General features: G+C 41.4%; 1 protein-coding gene across 2 annotated transcripts in view; it reads left to right on the top strand.

Annotated features, from left to right (window-relative positions):
- The window catches only part of DPYD (dihydropyrimidine dehydrogenase), a 3,539,101-nt gene that overhangs the window by 1,377,275 nt on the left and 2,143,255 nt on the right, over window positions 1–18,571 (top strand). For both annotated transcript variants that reach the window (XM_085601856.1, XM_085601855.1), the window contains exon 8: window positions 9,439–9,526. In XM_085601856.1, coding sequence (XP_085457982.1) covers window positions 9,439–9,526 — 88 coding nt within the window. The remainder of the gene's footprint in view (window positions 1–9,438; window positions 9,527–18,571) is intronic.

The following is an 18,571-nucleotide window of genomic DNA, read 5'->3' as shown; positions in this document are numbered from 1 at the left end:
ACCTCTCTAAAAAAAGCTGCTTGTAGTGCACATGGAACGGCGCTGAAGAGAAAATTGAATTGTGGAAGAATAGACATACGAATTAAAGCGACTCGACCTAGAATTAATAATGAGAGCTGATTCCATTGTGTTAACAGGCGTTTCACTTTTTTAGCAGCGGGGTATAGTTTAAATGAAATAGGTCTTCTACTTTCTCCGTGACAAAAATCCCTAAGTATCTCTTTGGATGAGTCTTATTTACAGACCTACATTCTGGCAATAGGGAATTGACCGAACAATTACACAATATGATCTCGGTTTTGGACTTGTTCTATAACCAGCTATTGCTTGAAAATCTGAGGAAATCCTCATAATTTCCTCCTGGGTATCTGTTTCTGAATTTTAAAAAAGGGACAATATCATCAGCGTAAAGTTTTATGTTTGTCATCCCTTGGACAGGGACAGTATACACTTTTTTCTGTCTAATTGCTATTGCCAATAGCTCTATAAATAACACAAATAAAATTGGAGAAAGAGGACATCCTTGTCTAATGCCTCTTGATTTGGCATGTGCCTATATTTACTGAATTAATAAAAATTTGCGCCTGTAAATTCGTATAGAGCAATCTTATTAGATGAATAAATCCCTCTGGAAAACCAAACATTCCCAGAATTAAAAACAAACAATCCCATGAAACTAGGCCGAACGCCTTTTCTACGTCTAAAAACCAGATCTGAGCCACAGTTTTATTTATGTTAAAAAAATCCAGTGCTTCTAATAAAAAATTGTATTGGTGTGGAGCTGCCTCCCCGCAACAAATCCGCACTGATCCATACTAATAAGTGAGCCAACAATTTTATTTAGTCTGTTGGTAAGTAATTTAGTGAAAATTTTGTAGTCAACATTTAGTAGGCTTATAGGCCTATGGGAATTCACGTTCTCGCTGTCTTTATCCTTTTTTTAAATGCTGACCACTACTGCTATACGAAAAGATAATGTTGGATCGCCCCCTTGTAATAGATGATTTGCAAGATTTAGAAATTCAATATTAAGTGTTGTTGCGAATCTTTTAAAAAATTCTGCGGGAAAGTCATCTTCCCCCATTGCTTTACAATTGGCTAGAGAGCTTATAACTGCTTCGAGTTCTTCCTTCGTAAAATCAGCTAACAAATCTTCTTGAAAGTTTCCATCTAAAACAGGGATTGGCAAATTGTGCAAAAAAACGCGGATAGATTCATAAGGTGCATGGTAGTCAGATTGGTATATTCCCTTGTAATGTATAAGGAAGACCTCTCCTATATCTAACGTAGTATTTAAACGTGTTTTAGTGGAAGCGTCTCGTATACTTTCGTTCCTGTTGCGAACCTGTTTTTCTTTTGCCTGCCAGGTTAAAAGCTTCCCTGTATATTCACTGTCTTCATATACAGTTTGCAGATAAGTTCTACTTGCCATATCACCTAAACCATAGTACAATTTTCTCATTTGTGTTTTTGCTTCTGCTACTTCCTGTTTGCTTGTAGGGTCCCTGTTTCTAATATAGACCTGGTTTGCGTGGGCAAGTCTTATTTTAATCTTCAACCTTTCCTCTCTTTTAGCTCTTAACGTGGCCTTAAATGCATCCCAGATTATATTAATTGGGACAGAATCTTTATTTATGTAGAAAAAGAAGGTGATCTTGGTTTCTATTTCTTTGCACCACAAGTCATTTGATAAATTAAATTTATTAAAATACCATCTTCTTGATGCACTTTCATCCAGTTTCCCTACAGCAGCCTCCATTTTAATTAGGGCATGATCAGAAAAGGCATTTACAATATGTTCATATTTACTAACTATAAGATTATGTGAGGTTAAAAAAAGGTCTGTTCTTGATACTGAATTGTATTTTGCTGAGTAACACGAGTACCCACGTTTAGATGGATTATTGAGTCGCCAATAGTCTACTATTTCTAGATCGAGTTTACAGCTAGACAGAGCAGTGGAAACTTGTGGTTTATTTTGTTTTCATTCTATCTTTGTCGAATCAATTAAAGGATCCTGTAGAAAATTAAAATAACCTCCCCATATGATCTGACCAGGAATGCCCAATAGGGCTTGCTTTAATTGTAGAATGGGAAGTGGATCATCTATCACTGGTGCATAGATGGTGGCCAGTATAAGATCTAGCTGATTTAATTTTCCATGCACAAATGTCCATCTTCCATCCGGATCTGAATGTGTAGCATTAACATGGAATTGAACATGCTTCCCTAAAAAGATACTCACTCCTCTCTGCTCAAAACGCGAAACAGATGAACAACGAAAACCTGCCCAATTATTAAGAATTTTGTTAGCATCTGATAAACTTCGAAAATGCGTCTCTTGAAAAAAGATACCGTCGGGATAAAGCCCTTTGAGCCAGCTCTCTACAGCGTAGGCTTTGCGTCTATTATTTAGGCCATTAGCATTAAAGGACAAAATTGTTAGTTTGTTCCTATTCAACATTCAAGAAAGACTGGGATGCATAGAGATGACTTGTAACAATCCTTCGCACAAAAAAAAAATATTTTTCCTAAAGGTTAGTAAACTAAGAAGTACGAATTGTGCAAATTGAGCATTGAGCAGCAGTTTTAAATAGCAGCTGAAACATAGCACTACTATAAGGCAAATGCCTTCTCTCTTCTAAAGACTGCATATTGGAAATGGAATTTGTGAAAATTGTGCATTGAGCAGCATTTCTAAATAGCAGCAAAAACATAGCTCTACAGTAACATAGATGTATACTCTTACTGTAAGCTAGAAAAGTTAAAGTAGGAATTGTGCTAATTGTGCATTCGAACAGCAGTACTAAATAACAGCTGAAACATAGTACTCATAACATAGGCACCTAATTGTGTGTTATACAATAAGCAGCAGTTTTTAAATAGCAGCAAAGATATAGTTCTACCGTAACCTAGATGCCTATTCTTGCTATAAAATAGCAAACTTAAAGTACAAATTGTGCTATTTGTGCATTCGGACAACAGTTCTAGATCTGAACTGAAACATAACACTCCAATAGCATAAATGCCTAAGGTACATTCTTCATTTACCATTGAGCAACAGATGTTTGTAGCAGCCGACTTATAAAGTGCAAAGAATATATACTTGAAAAAAGAGACATAAAGTACCCGGGAATTTTGCTAATTGTGCATTCAGACAAGAGTACTAATAACAGCTGAAACATAATACTCCAATAACATAGGCGCCTAATTGTGCGTTATGCAATGTGCAAATTGTGCAATGACCAACATTAAGCAGCAGTTTTTAAATAGCAGCACAGATATAGTTCTACCGTAGCATAGATGCCTACTCTTGCTATGAAATGGCAAACGTAAAGTGTGCTAGTTGTGCAATGAGCAGCATTAAGCAGTAGTTTTTTAAATAGCAGCGAAAATATAGTTCTACCGTAGCATAGATGCCTACTCTTGCTATGAAATAGAGAACTTAAAGTGCAAATTGTGCTAGTTGTGCATTCGGGCAACAGTTCTAGATAGCAACTAAAACATAACACTCCAATAGCATAAACGCCTAAGGTACATTCTTCATGTATCATTGAGCAGCAGATGATTGTAGCAGCCCACATGTAAAGTGCTAAGAATATGCTTGAAAAAAGAGACATAAAGTACCCAGTGTTCAATGTCCTTCTAAAGTGCATACTGAATGTCAATGAAAATTATCTGTAATTTGACAATTTCTCTTCCAACTCTATTTATATTCTGAAACAATGAAACTTTGTGTAAGAACTCTCTTTTTCTTTAATGCTTCACCCCCACCACCTCCCCCAAATCCCCCCCCCTGGAGGAAGAGACACCCCACTGTTCCCACTATTCCCTCCTTCTCCCTCTTTTTGCTGAATGCTATTTTGTTGCATCCTTGGCATCTCCTGATTCACCTCCTGCCCGCCCTCAAATATACTTAACTAGGAGACCTTATATCAAATCATAATTAAATCAGATGCCAGCTCATGACTACAAAATTTCTTTCTTCTTATACCGTGCTCAGATCTTCCAAGAGAATTTGAGCCTCTGATATATCCGAAAAGATGAAACATTTTCCTTTGGCCAGAACTTTTAGTTTAGACTGTTGAACAATTGAAGCTTGCGCTCCTTTGGCCTTAAAGGAGTCAATCATTTTAATAAAATCCTTCCGCCTATGTGCTGAGGCTACAGACATATGAGAGAAGATTCTGAAATTTGGGATCTCAGAGGTAGAAAATGATCTTTTGGTTATTGCTGTAATTTAAATTCTTTCTTTAATTCTGTAGTCTGAAAAGTTCAATAGATTCGTCCGTGAGTATTTGGCATTTGGATTTTTCTGTCCAGGTACTCTGTGTGCTCTGGTGACTGTGAGATCCCCTTGCAGCTCCGGTATTACCTTTCTTAAGAGTGACTCAGACCACTTTATCATATCAGTAGTTTCCTTGCCTTCCGGAATTCCGACCAGGCGCAGATTAGAGCATCTGTTATCATTTTCAAGATCTTGAAGTTTTAGCTCCATCTGGTGCTTATTTTTATTTAGCGTATTGAGATCCTTATGCATAACTATGATGTTATCCTCTAGAACTGAAACACGATTCTCAACTTCCATGATCTTTTAGGGATGTTAAGGAGATTTTCCTCAAGCTTAGACAGCCTTTCATGTAGCTGAGAAATTTCAAGCGATTGAGAGATTTTTAAGTCCCTTAATTCTTGTAAGATAGTTATGAGCTTCTTTTTTTATTGAAGAGTTCCCTTTAGATTCCTCACCTGCTATTGGTATAAATAGATCTAATTCTGAATCTGAAACCGAAGAGGACTCCTACATTAATGCTTCAGTCCTTGATTGAATGTCGCTTGTTACCCTTTGGTGGGATTGTGGGAGCGTTTGATCATCTTGACTAGAGGTAGGGTTATCAGAGGACAATTCTAAAGGGACTATTTCAGGTTGCACATGCGGATAAGGCTGTAGATGGGCTGCCTGGATGGGTGGAGCCTGCTGAGCAGGGTGGTCTAATTGAGATTCAAGACCAGGGCTTTCAGAGCTGGGTTGTAGCGCATTTTTTGACTTGCCTTGTGCAGATAGGTGCTTACTGAAGAGAGGGTATTGCTTGGGGCTAAGCAGGTTTTCACCCCCCCTGCTAGATCCATCACCTGCTCCATCTATAAACAAAACACCTGAATCTGCTGGATGTTCAAAAGGGGTCTCGTCCTGATCTGAAGGTTCGAAGCTAGGATTTTGATCGGATTGTTTTTCTGTTTCAGCCAATGCTTTCACCTTCAGCTCCATTCTCAGCTGAGCATTCCTTTGCCCCCTCCGCATTCCTCTGTTCAGAGTTCTCTTTCCCAAATCCAGTCTCACTCTGCTTACCATGCATTTTAAGTGCAGGCTTCCTCACTGCTCTTTTCACCTGGCTTCTTCTCCGTGTCTCCGTGTCACCTCTGCCCCTTAGCTCCGCTCCTCTCCCCACTGCAACTGAAGGGGAGTACGCGGGATGTATATATGAGGACCACACGCAACAGATTCCTCCTCAAAACAACCTCAACAGCCTGATAGACAGGGGGAAGTCAGGGGAGAGCTTTTCTCAGTGCACTATGCTTATGCAGACTTATGCAGGTGGCGGTAGCTAGCAGCAAAAGAGCTTCAAAGGACATCAAGTGCGCAACAACTTTCCCCCTTACTTTTGGTCAGTATGACAATGATGCTCGATGTTCGATGTTTAGATCTTTTGAAGGCTTTGGAGGCTTTGGGGCTTTGGTGCTTAGTACTTCTCATTGGCATTTATCATTGTGCTAGTGTTCATGCTATTGGTTTATATATATTTTTTTAGGGTCCTTGATTTTACTGTTAGGGCACCAGGTCACAAAAACGTAAGGTGTAGTAAGGCGCAGCACTGTGCAGCAATGTGCAAGGAGGAGGGTGAACACACTTCTCACTTCACCCCCACTGAAAAAACTCACCGGTTTCTCTTTTAGAGCCCTTTTAGAGTCCTTTTAGAGTCCCTAATTGCTGTTGGGGCATCTGGGCTGTTGAGGCAAGGCGCAGAGCTAAATAGTGAAACCCTCAAGTCAAATCCTGATCTTAGCCCCTCTTGTGCACCTCTCTTCCAGATTCGCCGGTTATTCTCCTCCCAGCCCCACTGTGTTGCTGACTTGCTTACTTTTGCTTGGAGCTCAGCGCTCGGAGCACTTCCAGGTGCTTTAATCGACCCTTGCTCCAACCTCCAGCCTCGCTTCAGTCAGTCGCTCACAAACCTCCGCAAAAGAGCCACTTAAGAGCCGCTAAAGCTGTTAAAGATCCGTGCCATCAATGCGTTTAGAAACTGCAGCAGCCATTCACCTACAGCTCGGCTTCACGGCTTTGTGGCCAGGGCATCGGTGAGTCAGGTGCCGATGGCAACGTATGTGGGTCACGTCAGAGTACCAATTGTAATTACGCCTAATTACCATATCCATTTTAAACAGAGCACTGTCCCTGTGCCTGGTTAGCAGAGCTAAGGCCACAATTAGAGTCACTAACCACCAGTATTAATAAAAAAATGGGAGTGATCCGGACCAAAAGAATAACTTCCTCACAGTAACATTAAGGGTACATTTTAGTGGGTGTCTTTTACATGTTGGTGGTAGCCCCACCAGTAGGGAATGGGTGTAGAGTGAGTCATGGGACTTGTGACTGTGTTACAGGCACATTACAATAAGCTGTGGCTGATTGGCCTTCAAGTCAGTGAATAAGTGGTCTTGTGAGAGGTGAAGTAGAGTTCTGTAGTTAAATTATGGTGTAACTGATGGATGCCGTAAAAAATGGGCACATTTTGATGGTGGGTAGTTCAAGTGTTTATGATTAGTTAGTACTGCGGGGGTTGGTTTCATAAGTGGCAGGTGGGAAGTGGTTTGCAATGATGTTGAGAGGCTTTGAGTGACGAGTGGGGAAGTGGTGTTTTGTATGGCTCCATCTAATTGTGGGAGGTTTTTAGTGTTATATGGCAGAGAGCTATCTAAGTAACTACAGCTGAGTGATATGCCAAGTGAGAGCCATCAGTGAATGGTTAATGGTGGGTGGGCTTTTAAGTCTGGATTGTCTGTGGGCAAGTCAGTAGGGTATACAGCTGTGAGTGTGCTGTGGTAGGAGTGATGATTTGACTGAGGATATTTGTGGTCTTTTAGACGTGCATGAGTGAGTCACTGGTGTTGTAACTGTGGTATTGTAGAATTGGGAGTAAGCAATGTAGATGTCTGTAAGAGATAGGATCACTGTGAATGAGTCTGTGGAGCTTTGAGTGTTCTGTGGTGTTGGTGACAGCAGATGAGTGTTGCTTTAAAGGAGGATATAACTGTGGCTAATGTTTAACTGGGCAGTGAGAAGGTATGGGTGTCTGGCATTGCTGAGTGGCCAAGGGCTATTGCTGCAAATAGCTTTTGATGTGTGCTTTCAGAAAGGTGTTGAAAATTACAATACTAAGTGATGTTGTGAGTGGTCTGCCAGGCAGAGAAGTGAGGTAAATGAGTTGTATATGGGGCAAGTGGTGATGAATGACTGAAGCTAGAAGTGCGTGGCTGGTAGAGTTTTGCTGTGACTGTGGGTGAATAGACATACACACAATGGTTGTATAGCAGATGTTTTTATTTATTTAAGTAGTGCTTTCCATAGCTGAAGGCAATTTTATGGTATGAGCAAGTGATGTTAATGAAACAGAGTGTTGGACGCAACCTTGGCATCATCCTTGACAGTCAACTGAATATGAAACGACAAGTCAAAGCAGCCACCTCCTCCAGCTTCAGCACACTCTGCATCCTCCACAGAATCTTCAGATGGATCCCAACCAACACCAGAAAGACCGTCATGCAGGTCTTCGTCACCAGGCGCCTTGACTATGGCAACGCCCACTATGCTGGTATCTCCCTCTGGCTCCTCGGAAGACTCCAGACCATACAGAAATCTGCAGCCAGACTCATCCTGGACCTCCCCAAATGTACTAACATCGCCCCCTAACTGAGAGACCTCCACTGGGTTCCCATCCAGAAGAGATGCCAGTTCAAGTTCCTCTTGCACCCCTACAAAGCCCTACATGAACTAAGGCCTGCCTACATCAACCACCGACGGGACATCCACCAACCCTTCAGACACCTGCACTCCTTTTCACTCACCCTCGCCCATCCCCCTTATCAGGCATAGCTGCAGCAGTGGCTGCTCCTTCTCTTATATCGCTGCCAAGACCTGATACAACCTTCTCCAGGTATGTCAGCCCCCTCGCTGACAGATTTCAGAAAGAGACTCAAGACCTGGCTCTTTGACAGTAACACAGCAACCAGATATATCTAAGAGTGACAGTGTTGTGCTTTACAAATGATTTGATGCGATAAAAAAAAAAACACAATCTGTACAGAGAAAGACATTGGAATTTTTGTTTTGTTATTTGTTAAACATGTAGGACAAATTGACCAAATAAGCAATTGTCAAAAACAAGTATCATCAATCAGTGGTAGTAGCTTGGTGGTATCTTGCCCCAGAGCCTCTCCAGAATCATATTCTAGCTGATAGTTTTGCATTTCTTTGAATTGTACCTAGAGCTGTACAACAAAACAAAGTATGCCTCATCAGGGATAATAAGCTCGATATAAATTCAATTACAATTACTCTAGGTGTCTTTCAGCTGTTTTCATAACTAGGAATGGATGAGCTGTAATTACACCAGCTTAGTTTGTCATTGATCAAAACTGCAATTTTTCAACATTTTCTCAGTCTAGTCCTGAAGCACAATGTTTCTTCGACAATGATGGCTCATCGGGAACAGGGAATTATGGACATACCTGAGGAGCATAATGTGCCCCTTTGCTTCTTATGGAGGATCCGCCAATGTCTTTCTTCTTGTATGGCAGAATGGCAAGCAGAAGTGTGATTTTATAGTTGAGAGTCCTCTTTCATGAATGTCTTTTCATGTTTGCTTGGATGGTGATTGGCTACTTATACAAATTGACCTGTGACATAGTGTCTTGTTTGTTGAGTATCTTTTTAAGTGCAGCAGATTGGAGAGAGGGAGATGAGAAGTGGTCACATAGATATAGGTTTAGTAATTGTGTTGCTGACGCATTTTGGATTCTGTGTACTCTTCAGGCAGTAAGACACAGTTTCCCAAGTAAATATGAGTTTGAAGCATTAAGAAAATAAGTTTCCAAAACTTGCCCCCAATAGGCTATTAATTATTTTTACTCCTCCTGAATGAGATTGCTTGGCAAGAAACTATATATGAATGTTGATAATATAGTTTTTATGTGAAAATATTTTTTCTACAATGTATTTTTTACTGTTTTTATGACAAATGTTGTCGAATAAAGTGAAATGATGATAATATATAAATGTTGATAATATTTTATCACAATACTGAAAACAAGTAGAGATTAGTTTAGACTATTTTGGAAGAATTATTCATTACATCCTTTATATTGTGATCTTTCGTAAACTAGGTAATTGAAGGTGCAGGATTGGGAGAAAATGGGATGACCATCAGGAGATTGAAGAAGGAAGGATTTGAAGCGATCTTCATAGGAATTGGTAGGACAATACTTATATTATTATGCATCAGTGCAGTAATGTCATGCATTATTTAATGTATAATGGTTGCACAGCAGCAACCATTGATGTGACTGATATGTTTATATACACCAAATGAATACTAAAGGAGAAGGACATATGCATTGCAACAAATGTGCCTGGTTTATCCCGATTTGGCATCTTCACTATGTACAATATTTCTCAAAAATGTTGGTCGCACAACCTGAAGTTTCCCGTACAGCTTAATAACAATAACTGATAATGTGGTAAACGAGCGGGTAATTAACTGGAAGTCTGTGACCTAACAACACAAAGCAGCACAAAATATATATTACAAATTAATTTGAGCTATTTTACACTCTTGTGTTTAGGATGAGCTCAAATATTTTGCCATAGAAACTCGGTGCGTACAGAATATACTTCTATGAATAGCAGTTCATTTAGTAAATTACCTTCTAAAGCTTTGGTTTTCTTACTATATGTATGAAAGATGCTCACTTCATTATCAGAAAACAAGTAACTGTGCACCCTGCATGCACTAAATGTAGTTCTTTTTTCCATCTGTTTGCTACAGACTTGATCCAATGATAAATTTGGAGGAAAGTTAAAACATTCCTATTTTCTAATGCAAAGTCAGGAAAACGTGTAGTTTCACTAAAGGTTTTACTTGGACTTAATATATCTTCTGTACTATGTATCTGATCTGGTGCTTGCATGTTTACATTACTGTACCACATTGTTTGTCTTCCCATAGGTCTGAAGTGGGAGGGGGAAGTTAAGGAGCGGAGATAGTTTTTTTTCACAGGCTTTTTTTCTGTTCAACTCCGTATATAGGGATGAGTAAAGCTTACTTTTTTATTTTGAGAATTTGCTGACTTTTTCGAGGATCCCTCAGTTTTATGGTTCATGCCATAATCAAACTTGTGTACCATGACCTTTGGTGCTTCAGGCATCTGCAGAAGCTGGCCATAGTTACTTTCAGTGCATCAAGAGGATACCACAAACGCCTACAGAGTTAGAAGATTGTTGCTTGAAGCTCTACTAAGAAGATGTGTGTCGGAAAGTCAGTTGTACTATGTGAAGAAGAGAATTCATAATCTGGTTGTGAGGTGTGACCGAGCCCCCAAATTGTCCAAATAATACTGAAGAACTTTCAATAATGCTAGCCTTGATTTACCGATGGTGCCTTGGCCTGAACAGCAGGAAAAACATGTGAGGTGGTGTATTTAGCAAACAAAATTCAATAGCGTTTACAGGTAAAGAAATAAGGTACCTAGCAGTCAGAACCAGGTTTAATAAAAAGAACTACAGTCAATACAAAACAAAAAGGGAGAATGGGTTAAATATTTATGGCTTATTGAATTACATTGTACACATTATTGCAGCAATCGTCAAATTGTCACGTGGCCGATGGGGACATCATCAACATCACTAAGTTAGCATGAGCACAGCAACCATGATGCAGCTTTTGTGCACATTACTACATGGATTTATTTTTGCAAAACTCTGTTTATGCCTTTCACATGAGAACTGTCTGCTGTGTTCGCTCTCTGTCTGTTCCTGGAGTTTAGTCTGAACATTGTGAGGAAGGTGATAAACAATGCCCCTTGTTATTGTGTTCTGGTCAAGTCCTAGCACCTCGACAAAACACACTAAAGCAGCTGCAGCTGAAAGCTTGTACTTTGATATTAAAGAGATACATGTTTAGGTAACACACACTTGGAGAGGGACCTTTCCAGGGAGAAGAGCAACACGCACCTAAGATGTAGAAATACCATCTAGAGTCTAAGGTATGTTGTCTGCTGACAAAGTCCAGAGATCTTCTATTATATAATAATACTCATTCTTACCAAGGGAAGGGAGGTTAGGCACTATAGTCCTTTCTCCATTGTCTTTGTATGATGACATCTCCTTCAATGATATAAGGCCTAGCTGCAATGATAACTCGATTCTTGTTATGCATTATTCTGCTTGTTGTGGCACATATACTGCATATTAGAGCACGTTAGTTAAAAAAAACTTTTTAAACAATATTCATGTCTCGGTCAAATCTTATTGTGGACAAGTACAAGAATGTGAGCGAAAAGGTGTGTCTTGTTACCGCGATTCCTGAGAGATCTGGGAAAGCTGTGTCTAATCATTTGCTTCTCCATGAGTGTGTAGAAGAAGGAGTGAGACACTAAAGCTAGTCTGTCCTGGGCTCGTGGGTGCTAAGGTGGTAGGAAGGCACATTCCCTATACACCGAGGTCCCATAATCCTGCGCATAATTCTGTGTATGTGCAGAATCCCTGCAACATGGCTCCACCAACGTTTGGTCTGGTACTTATTCACGAGACCCCTGAGTAGTGCTTGTGCTTATCCACAGTACCCTTTCACCAGTTTCAGAGCAGTCCGTGGTGTGAGGGGGTTTACCTCCTATATTTGAGATTTTATAGTTTTTTCAAGCTTGAATTTTAAACGGTTGAGTTTTCTTTGTTCTTGACCCAGTGTTGCGCTAGCATTTCCCTTGCCTACATTACAGTGTCTATAATGGCAATCAAAAATTGCTGCGCCGAACTCCGCTGCAGTGACTGCGCATTTGACTCAACATAGAGTGCCAGTTGCGGGAGCGGATTTTATATTTGTCATAGAGGCGGATGCTGCTTTGCGCTTTGCGGTTTTTTACTCCTGGGTTAAGTTTCCAGCTCTTGATGGAAACGATAATTTCTTTCATGAATATGAACATGCTGCGGTTCCACAAGTTTACTGTCCATATTGTTTACTTGAAGTTCCGTTGTCAGCTTGGGAGCATACCATGTGGTTTAATGGCACCCTTCCTCACCTATGTTTCAGTGGTCCGGCTCAGTCCCTTATTGGTCGATGGGGCAACATGGCCCATTTTGGCAGGATGTACACCTCATCCAAACTATCGCAGTGTTACACACGCAGAGCTACTCATATTATGCACATCTTTAATTCATATACACAGAAGTGTCATTCAGTATATGTCTCTTAATATACTGGCAGCTCTGGCTGGTGCCGCTCAGCCACCTGGGTATGGTGGTGGCGTGGTTATTTGTCCTATCATGGCTAATTCAGTGATGGGGAAGCATCCTCAGAAAAGGGATGATTTACCCTTCTGGTTGGCCGAAAAGTTTGAGCAACTCAAAGCTGTTTTTCCACATACTTCTCCTGTGGATAAGCACAGGATACTTACAATGAGCTTACATAAAGGCCTTATTCCCAGTTTTGCTGATTGCACCACATGGGGGAAAGTGTTTGTGGCAGTTTATTCGCTGTGTTTTGGCACCCCCTCCATGACTGTGCTTCTGAAGGTTCTTAAGAAAGTTCAAGACAAACACGGGGCAAAGGCTGCTCTAGAATTGGGGATGAGATTATTTGGTGTTCCCTATTGTATCCAACATGATTCTTGCTAACGTCAAGGGGAAAGCAGTTAGCTTACAGGTGAGTCAGCGTGTAGAGGCCGTGGATGACATGGATAAACAACGTGAATTGCCAAAGATTATTGCGAACATATATAAATCCTTGGGCCGCAATAATCCGGGAATAAGACCTTCTACTCAAACGCAGAATAAGCCACCGACTGAAAAGGAGGGGCATCCAGTCTTTCCTAAAAAGGCTTGGAATAGAAATCAGCGGCAGCAGCAACAGAAGCTAGGTTTACGTGCGGGTTCACCAACACCTGATGCTTCTGAAAGTAGATATGAATTGCGTGACCGCTCTAAATTTAAGACACCAGAAAGGTTTTCGGTTCCTGATCTGCGCTTTCCTCGTTCCTTTCAGGAATCATCGGATCCACAGTTCGGTGTCGGGAAGCAGCTGGATCGCAGACCGGGCCAGAGCACTCAACAACTACGTGATCCGCCACGCCAGATTGATGTAAAAACCAAACCGGAGGGACAACCTCCTTATTGTGCCCCGTTTCAGAAGAAGAAAGTTGCCTCTTTAATAGCAAAATATGCCTCAGATGGTGAGAACCCTACTCCTCGATTTGAGACGGGCGGTGACACTACTCAACAGCGCGGTGGAAGTTAACATAGTGCAAGAGCACTCCATCCTTGTCTGGAGGCAAGAGAACTGACACTTTCATTACAGTGGGGACAGCAGATACACAAGCTGCATAGGCTTTGTGAGATAGTCCTCCAAATTGAACGTGATATAACACGGACAATTAAGGTAGTCTTTTGGTTACAACCTTACCTCCTCTTATGACATTTTGTTGGCGAGGCAGATTGGCCTCCTCCATTCGTTTTGGCTTCTTTCCCGGGAGGAGGACGTGATACTCCCGAGTTTTTCCTGTTATGTCTCTGAAGAGGCTAAACATGCTTACACGTCAGAATGGGCATTAGCTCTAGCACCAGCTGTGTACCGTAATCAGGTGGGCTGGGATAATGTTTCACCAGAACATGAAATTCCTTTGCGATCTCTGCCCCAGCCACAAGCACAATATCCAATCAAGGGAGATGCAAAAGCATCCATGAGTGTAATTTTAACCCAGTCGGAACATCAGGGTGTGATTTAACCCTGTGTTTCATCAATGAAAAATCCTCTTTTTCTGATATTGAAACCGGATGGTTCATTTCATATAGTTTTGGATTACAAAAATTTAAACAGTTATGTTCGTACGTTTGCAGTACAGAACACCCATAGCTCTGCGTTAATAAGTAACATAGTACGTAAAAAATATAAAACCACACTTGATATATCTAATGGATTTTATAGTCACAATTTGGCACCCGATAGCAGTGATTTGACTGCATTTACCGCAGTGAGCAATCAGAAACGTTTTATGTGTTTGCCTATGGGCTGCATCTTGTGTGTGTGGATCGCATCATATACTGTCTTTTGCTGACTTTGGGTACAAATTTAATTTTGCTAAGTCACATATCGTCTGTTTGGCAGTACTCTTTTTGGGTTATGAGCTCAACAATGAAGGTAGGTGGTCAGCCCCTCACTTTTTAGAGAAATGTGCTGTTACAACCGCCTTCTACTCTAAAGAAGTTACAATCTTTGCCGCGTTTTTTGAATTTCTGGAGGACATATATTCCTGACAATGCCAGCGTATCAAAAGCGATTTACTCGTAGATAAACCCTCTTTTTCGTCTTTCAGCTGGCTTCCGGAACATACCACGATTCTTCGTTTTTTACAGTCAGATCTGCTTGCGACTATCTTCTTCTTAACTTGTGACAATTCCACAAATTTGGTCATAATGATTGTGCCAGGTATAGTAGGTTTCACTTACTGTACAAATCACACTCATACGCATCATCCGAGTTGTGTTTTTCCACCATTGAGAAAATTCTTACGGCAGTCCAGATGGCGATTCTGAAAGAACGCTCTCTGACGCAGGTGAAATGCATTCTTATCGACTCGCCTCTACATGCTTTAGAAGCAGTGACAAAGGCAAGTGTTCTGAATTCTAAAGCTTTACGCTCCCCGACATCGGCTAATGTCACTTTTATCTTTGATCCTTCTTTGCAGACTCAGGGGTTTTTACAATCTGAAAATGTTCATCCTCCTCTCTTGTCTTTGCTTCCTCTAGATAAGTACAAATTTGTCAACTATACCGACTGTTCTGTTCAGCCAGCTGTTGGGTCAAAGCATGCTTATTCGGCAGCTTGCGCTATAGTGGCTGGCTCCATTGTAAATGCTGAATTTAAGTCTTCCATAGTCCGTATACAGGCGCTTGGGGACTGTACAGCACAATTAGCGGAGCTGCGTGCTTTGATTTTAGCTCTAGAATTCGCTGATCCTGATGTGAACACTCTTGTTGTGTGTGATTCCTTTTACTGTGTGCAATCCTTTAATGACAATCTGTTCCTTTGGTCTCAAAATGATTATCGAGATTCTAAAGGTAGCATAATAAAGCATAAACCGCCTTTGGGTTTGAGTGGCTGCTCTTAACCCCTTCGCTGCTAGGCCTTTTCCCCTCCTGTGCTAAGCCTTTTTTGGGCTATTTGGGGTAGTGCGCGATTAGGCCCCTGTAACTTTTTGACCACATTAGGTATCCACGCCAAATTTGCGTCCTTTTCTTCCAACATCATGGGGATTCTAAAGGTACCCAGGGTTTGTGGATTCTCCTAGAGGGTTCCCAGAAATTAGTCAAAATACAGCAAACTTTTGGGTTTTTTGTGAAAAATGGGGAAGAGTGGCTGCAAATGAAAGCATCTGGGTTTTTCTCTGCAAATGATATCAAAAAAGGGTTTGTGGGGCTGAAATCACAATTTCTCCAGCTTTTAGGGAATGACAGATTTTTGTCAGAAATCCAACATTTTTTACACAGTTTTGACATTTTTCTGGGACATACCCTATTTTTGCTATTTTTTGTGCTTTGAACCTCCTTCCAGATAATGGTAAAAATGGGTAGAAAAGCAATAATGGATCCTGGAAAGCTATACATTTTTGAAAAGTAGACAAAATTCTGAATAAAGCAAGGGGTCATTTGTGTAGATCCATCAAGGTTTCTTTATAGAAACTAACAGGTAAATATTGGAAAAATTAAAAATTTGTTGAAAAAAGCAGCCTTTTGAGTCAACGTTTTCACCTGTAACTTCTTCGAAATATGACATCTCTTTGAAAGCAATGTACCGTTACATCCGGTGGACCTTCTTGGTTGTGGGGATATATAGGACTTGTAGGTTCACCAAGAGCCCAACAAACCCAGAGTAAAAAACTGAGCAGCATTTTGTAATGGTTTTTTTTTTTGTTCCGGGTATATAGCAATTATTGTGGGAAAATGTATACATGGAAAAATCGGTATGAAAGACACCTATGTATTTCTGAAATGGGAACAAATTACAGAGTTTAGAAACAGTGCATATTTGGACATTTTCGAAATTGGGAATACTCATACTTGCATGACAATTATTGGTCATTTTTCAAAATGACTTTTTTTTTACAAAATGTCTTTCATTTGGAAAGGAGAAATGCATCAAAAATCAATAGGTAATAACAGTTGCTTTACAAATCTGAACTACCCTAAGTCTCCCGATAAAAATGGTACCTCACTTGTGTGAGTAGGCATAGTGCCCACGACAGGAAGTGGCTCAAAACCTAAGGTGAACACACCACATTTTCACACTGAAAATTTACACTTTTTTTGCGAAGTCTAGCTGTAGTTTTTGAACCCTAGCCCTGCCGGCACCTAGGGAAACCTAGCAAACCTATACATTTTTGAAAACTAGACACCCAGGGGAATCCAGGATGGGGTGACTTGACTGCCTCCCACCATGGTCTGTAACCCAGAATCCCTTGCAAACGTAAAAAATTACCAAAAAAACCACATTTTCCCCACATTTCTGTGATGGAAAGTTCTGGAATCTGCGTGGATCCACACATTTTCACCCACCCCGTGTTCCCCAAAGTCCTACGAGAAAAATGGTACCTCACTTGTGCGGGTCGGCATAGTGCCCGCGACAGGAAACGGCACAAAACGCAACGTGGTCACACCTCAATTTTGCAGTGAAAAAATGACCCTTTTTTGGCAAAGTGACGAGCTGTAGTTTTTGAACCCTAGCCCTGCCGGCACCTAGGGAAACCTAGCAAACCTATACATTTTTGAAAACTAGACACCCAGGGGAATCCAGGATGGGGTGACTTGACTGCCTCCCACCATGGTCTGTTACCCAGAATCCCTTGCAAACGTAAACAATTGACAAAAAAAACACATTTTTACCACATTTCTGTAATGGAAAGTTCTGGAATCTGCGTGAATCCACAAATTTCCACCCACCCAATGTTCCCCAAAGTCTTACGAGAAAAATGGTACCTCACTTGTGCGGGTCGGCATAGTGGCCGCGACAGGAAACGGCGCAAAACGCAACGTGGTCACACCACAACTTTGCAGTGAAAAATGACCCTTTTTTGGCAAAGTGACTAGCTGTAGTTTTTTAACCCTAGCCCTGCCGGCACCTAGGGAAACCTAGCAAACCTATACATTTTTGAAAACTAGACACCCAGGGGAATCCAGGATGGGGTGACTTGAGTCCCTCCCACCATGGTCTGTTACCCAGAATCCCTTGCACACGTAAAAAATTGACAAAAAAAACACATTTTCTCCACATTTCTGTGATGGAAAGTTCTGGAATCTGCGTGGATCCACAAATTTCCACCCACTCCGCGTTCCCCAAAGTCCTACGAGAAAAATGGTACCACACTTGTGCGGGTCGGCATAGTGCCCGCGACAGGAAACGGCGCAAAACGCAACGTGGTCACACCTCAATTTTGCAGTGAAAAATGACCCTCTTTTGGCAAAGTGACGAGCTGTAGTTTTTGAACCCTAGCCCTGCCAGCACCTAGGGAAACCTAGCAAACCTATACATTTTTGAAAACTAGGCACCCAGGGAAATCCAGGATGGGGTGACTTGACTGCCTCCCACCATGGTCTGTTACCCAGAATCCCTTGCAAACGTAAAAAATTGACAAAAAAAACACATTTTCACCACATTTCTGTGATGGAAAGTTCTGGAATCTGCGTGGATCCACAAATTTCCACCCACCCCGCGTTCCCCAAAGTCCTACGAGAAAAATGGTACCACACTTGTGAGGGTCGGCATAGTGCCCGCGACAGGAAACGGCGCAAAACGCAACGTGGTCACACCTCAATTTTGCAGTGAAAAATGACCCTTTTTTGGCAAAGTGACGAGCTGTAGTTTTTGAACCCTAGCTCTGCCGGCACCTAGGGAAACCTAGCAAACCCACGCATTTCTGAAAACTAGACACCTGGCGGCTTCCAGGGAGGTATGGCTTGCGTGGATCCCCCAACGTTTCCTTACCCAGAATCCCCTGCAAACCTCAATTTTTGCTGAAAAAAATCACTTTTTTCACACATTTTGGGGTTGAAAAGTTGTGGCATCACCGGGCTCACACAAATTTACCACCACCCACCGTTCCCCCAGGTCTCCCGGTAAAAATGGTGCCTCACTTGTGTGGGAGGCCTAAGTACCCGCGGCAGGCAAGGGCCCAAAACGTAGTGAGGCGACATCAAAATGGCCTATCGCAAAACCACCTGGTTTTGCAAGGGGGGTCACTTGGGTTTTTGGCC

Source organism: Triturus cristatus, chromosome 4_2 (genome assembly GCF_964204655.1).
Source record: "Triturus cristatus chromosome 4_2, aTriCri1.1, whole genome shotgun sequence".
Classification (NCBI taxonomy): Eukaryota; Metazoa; Chordata; class Amphibia; order Caudata; family Salamandridae; genus Triturus; species Triturus cristatus.
The sequence above is the reverse complement of the archived record's forward strand: the minus strand, read 5'-3'. Positions and strand labels throughout refer to the sequence as shown.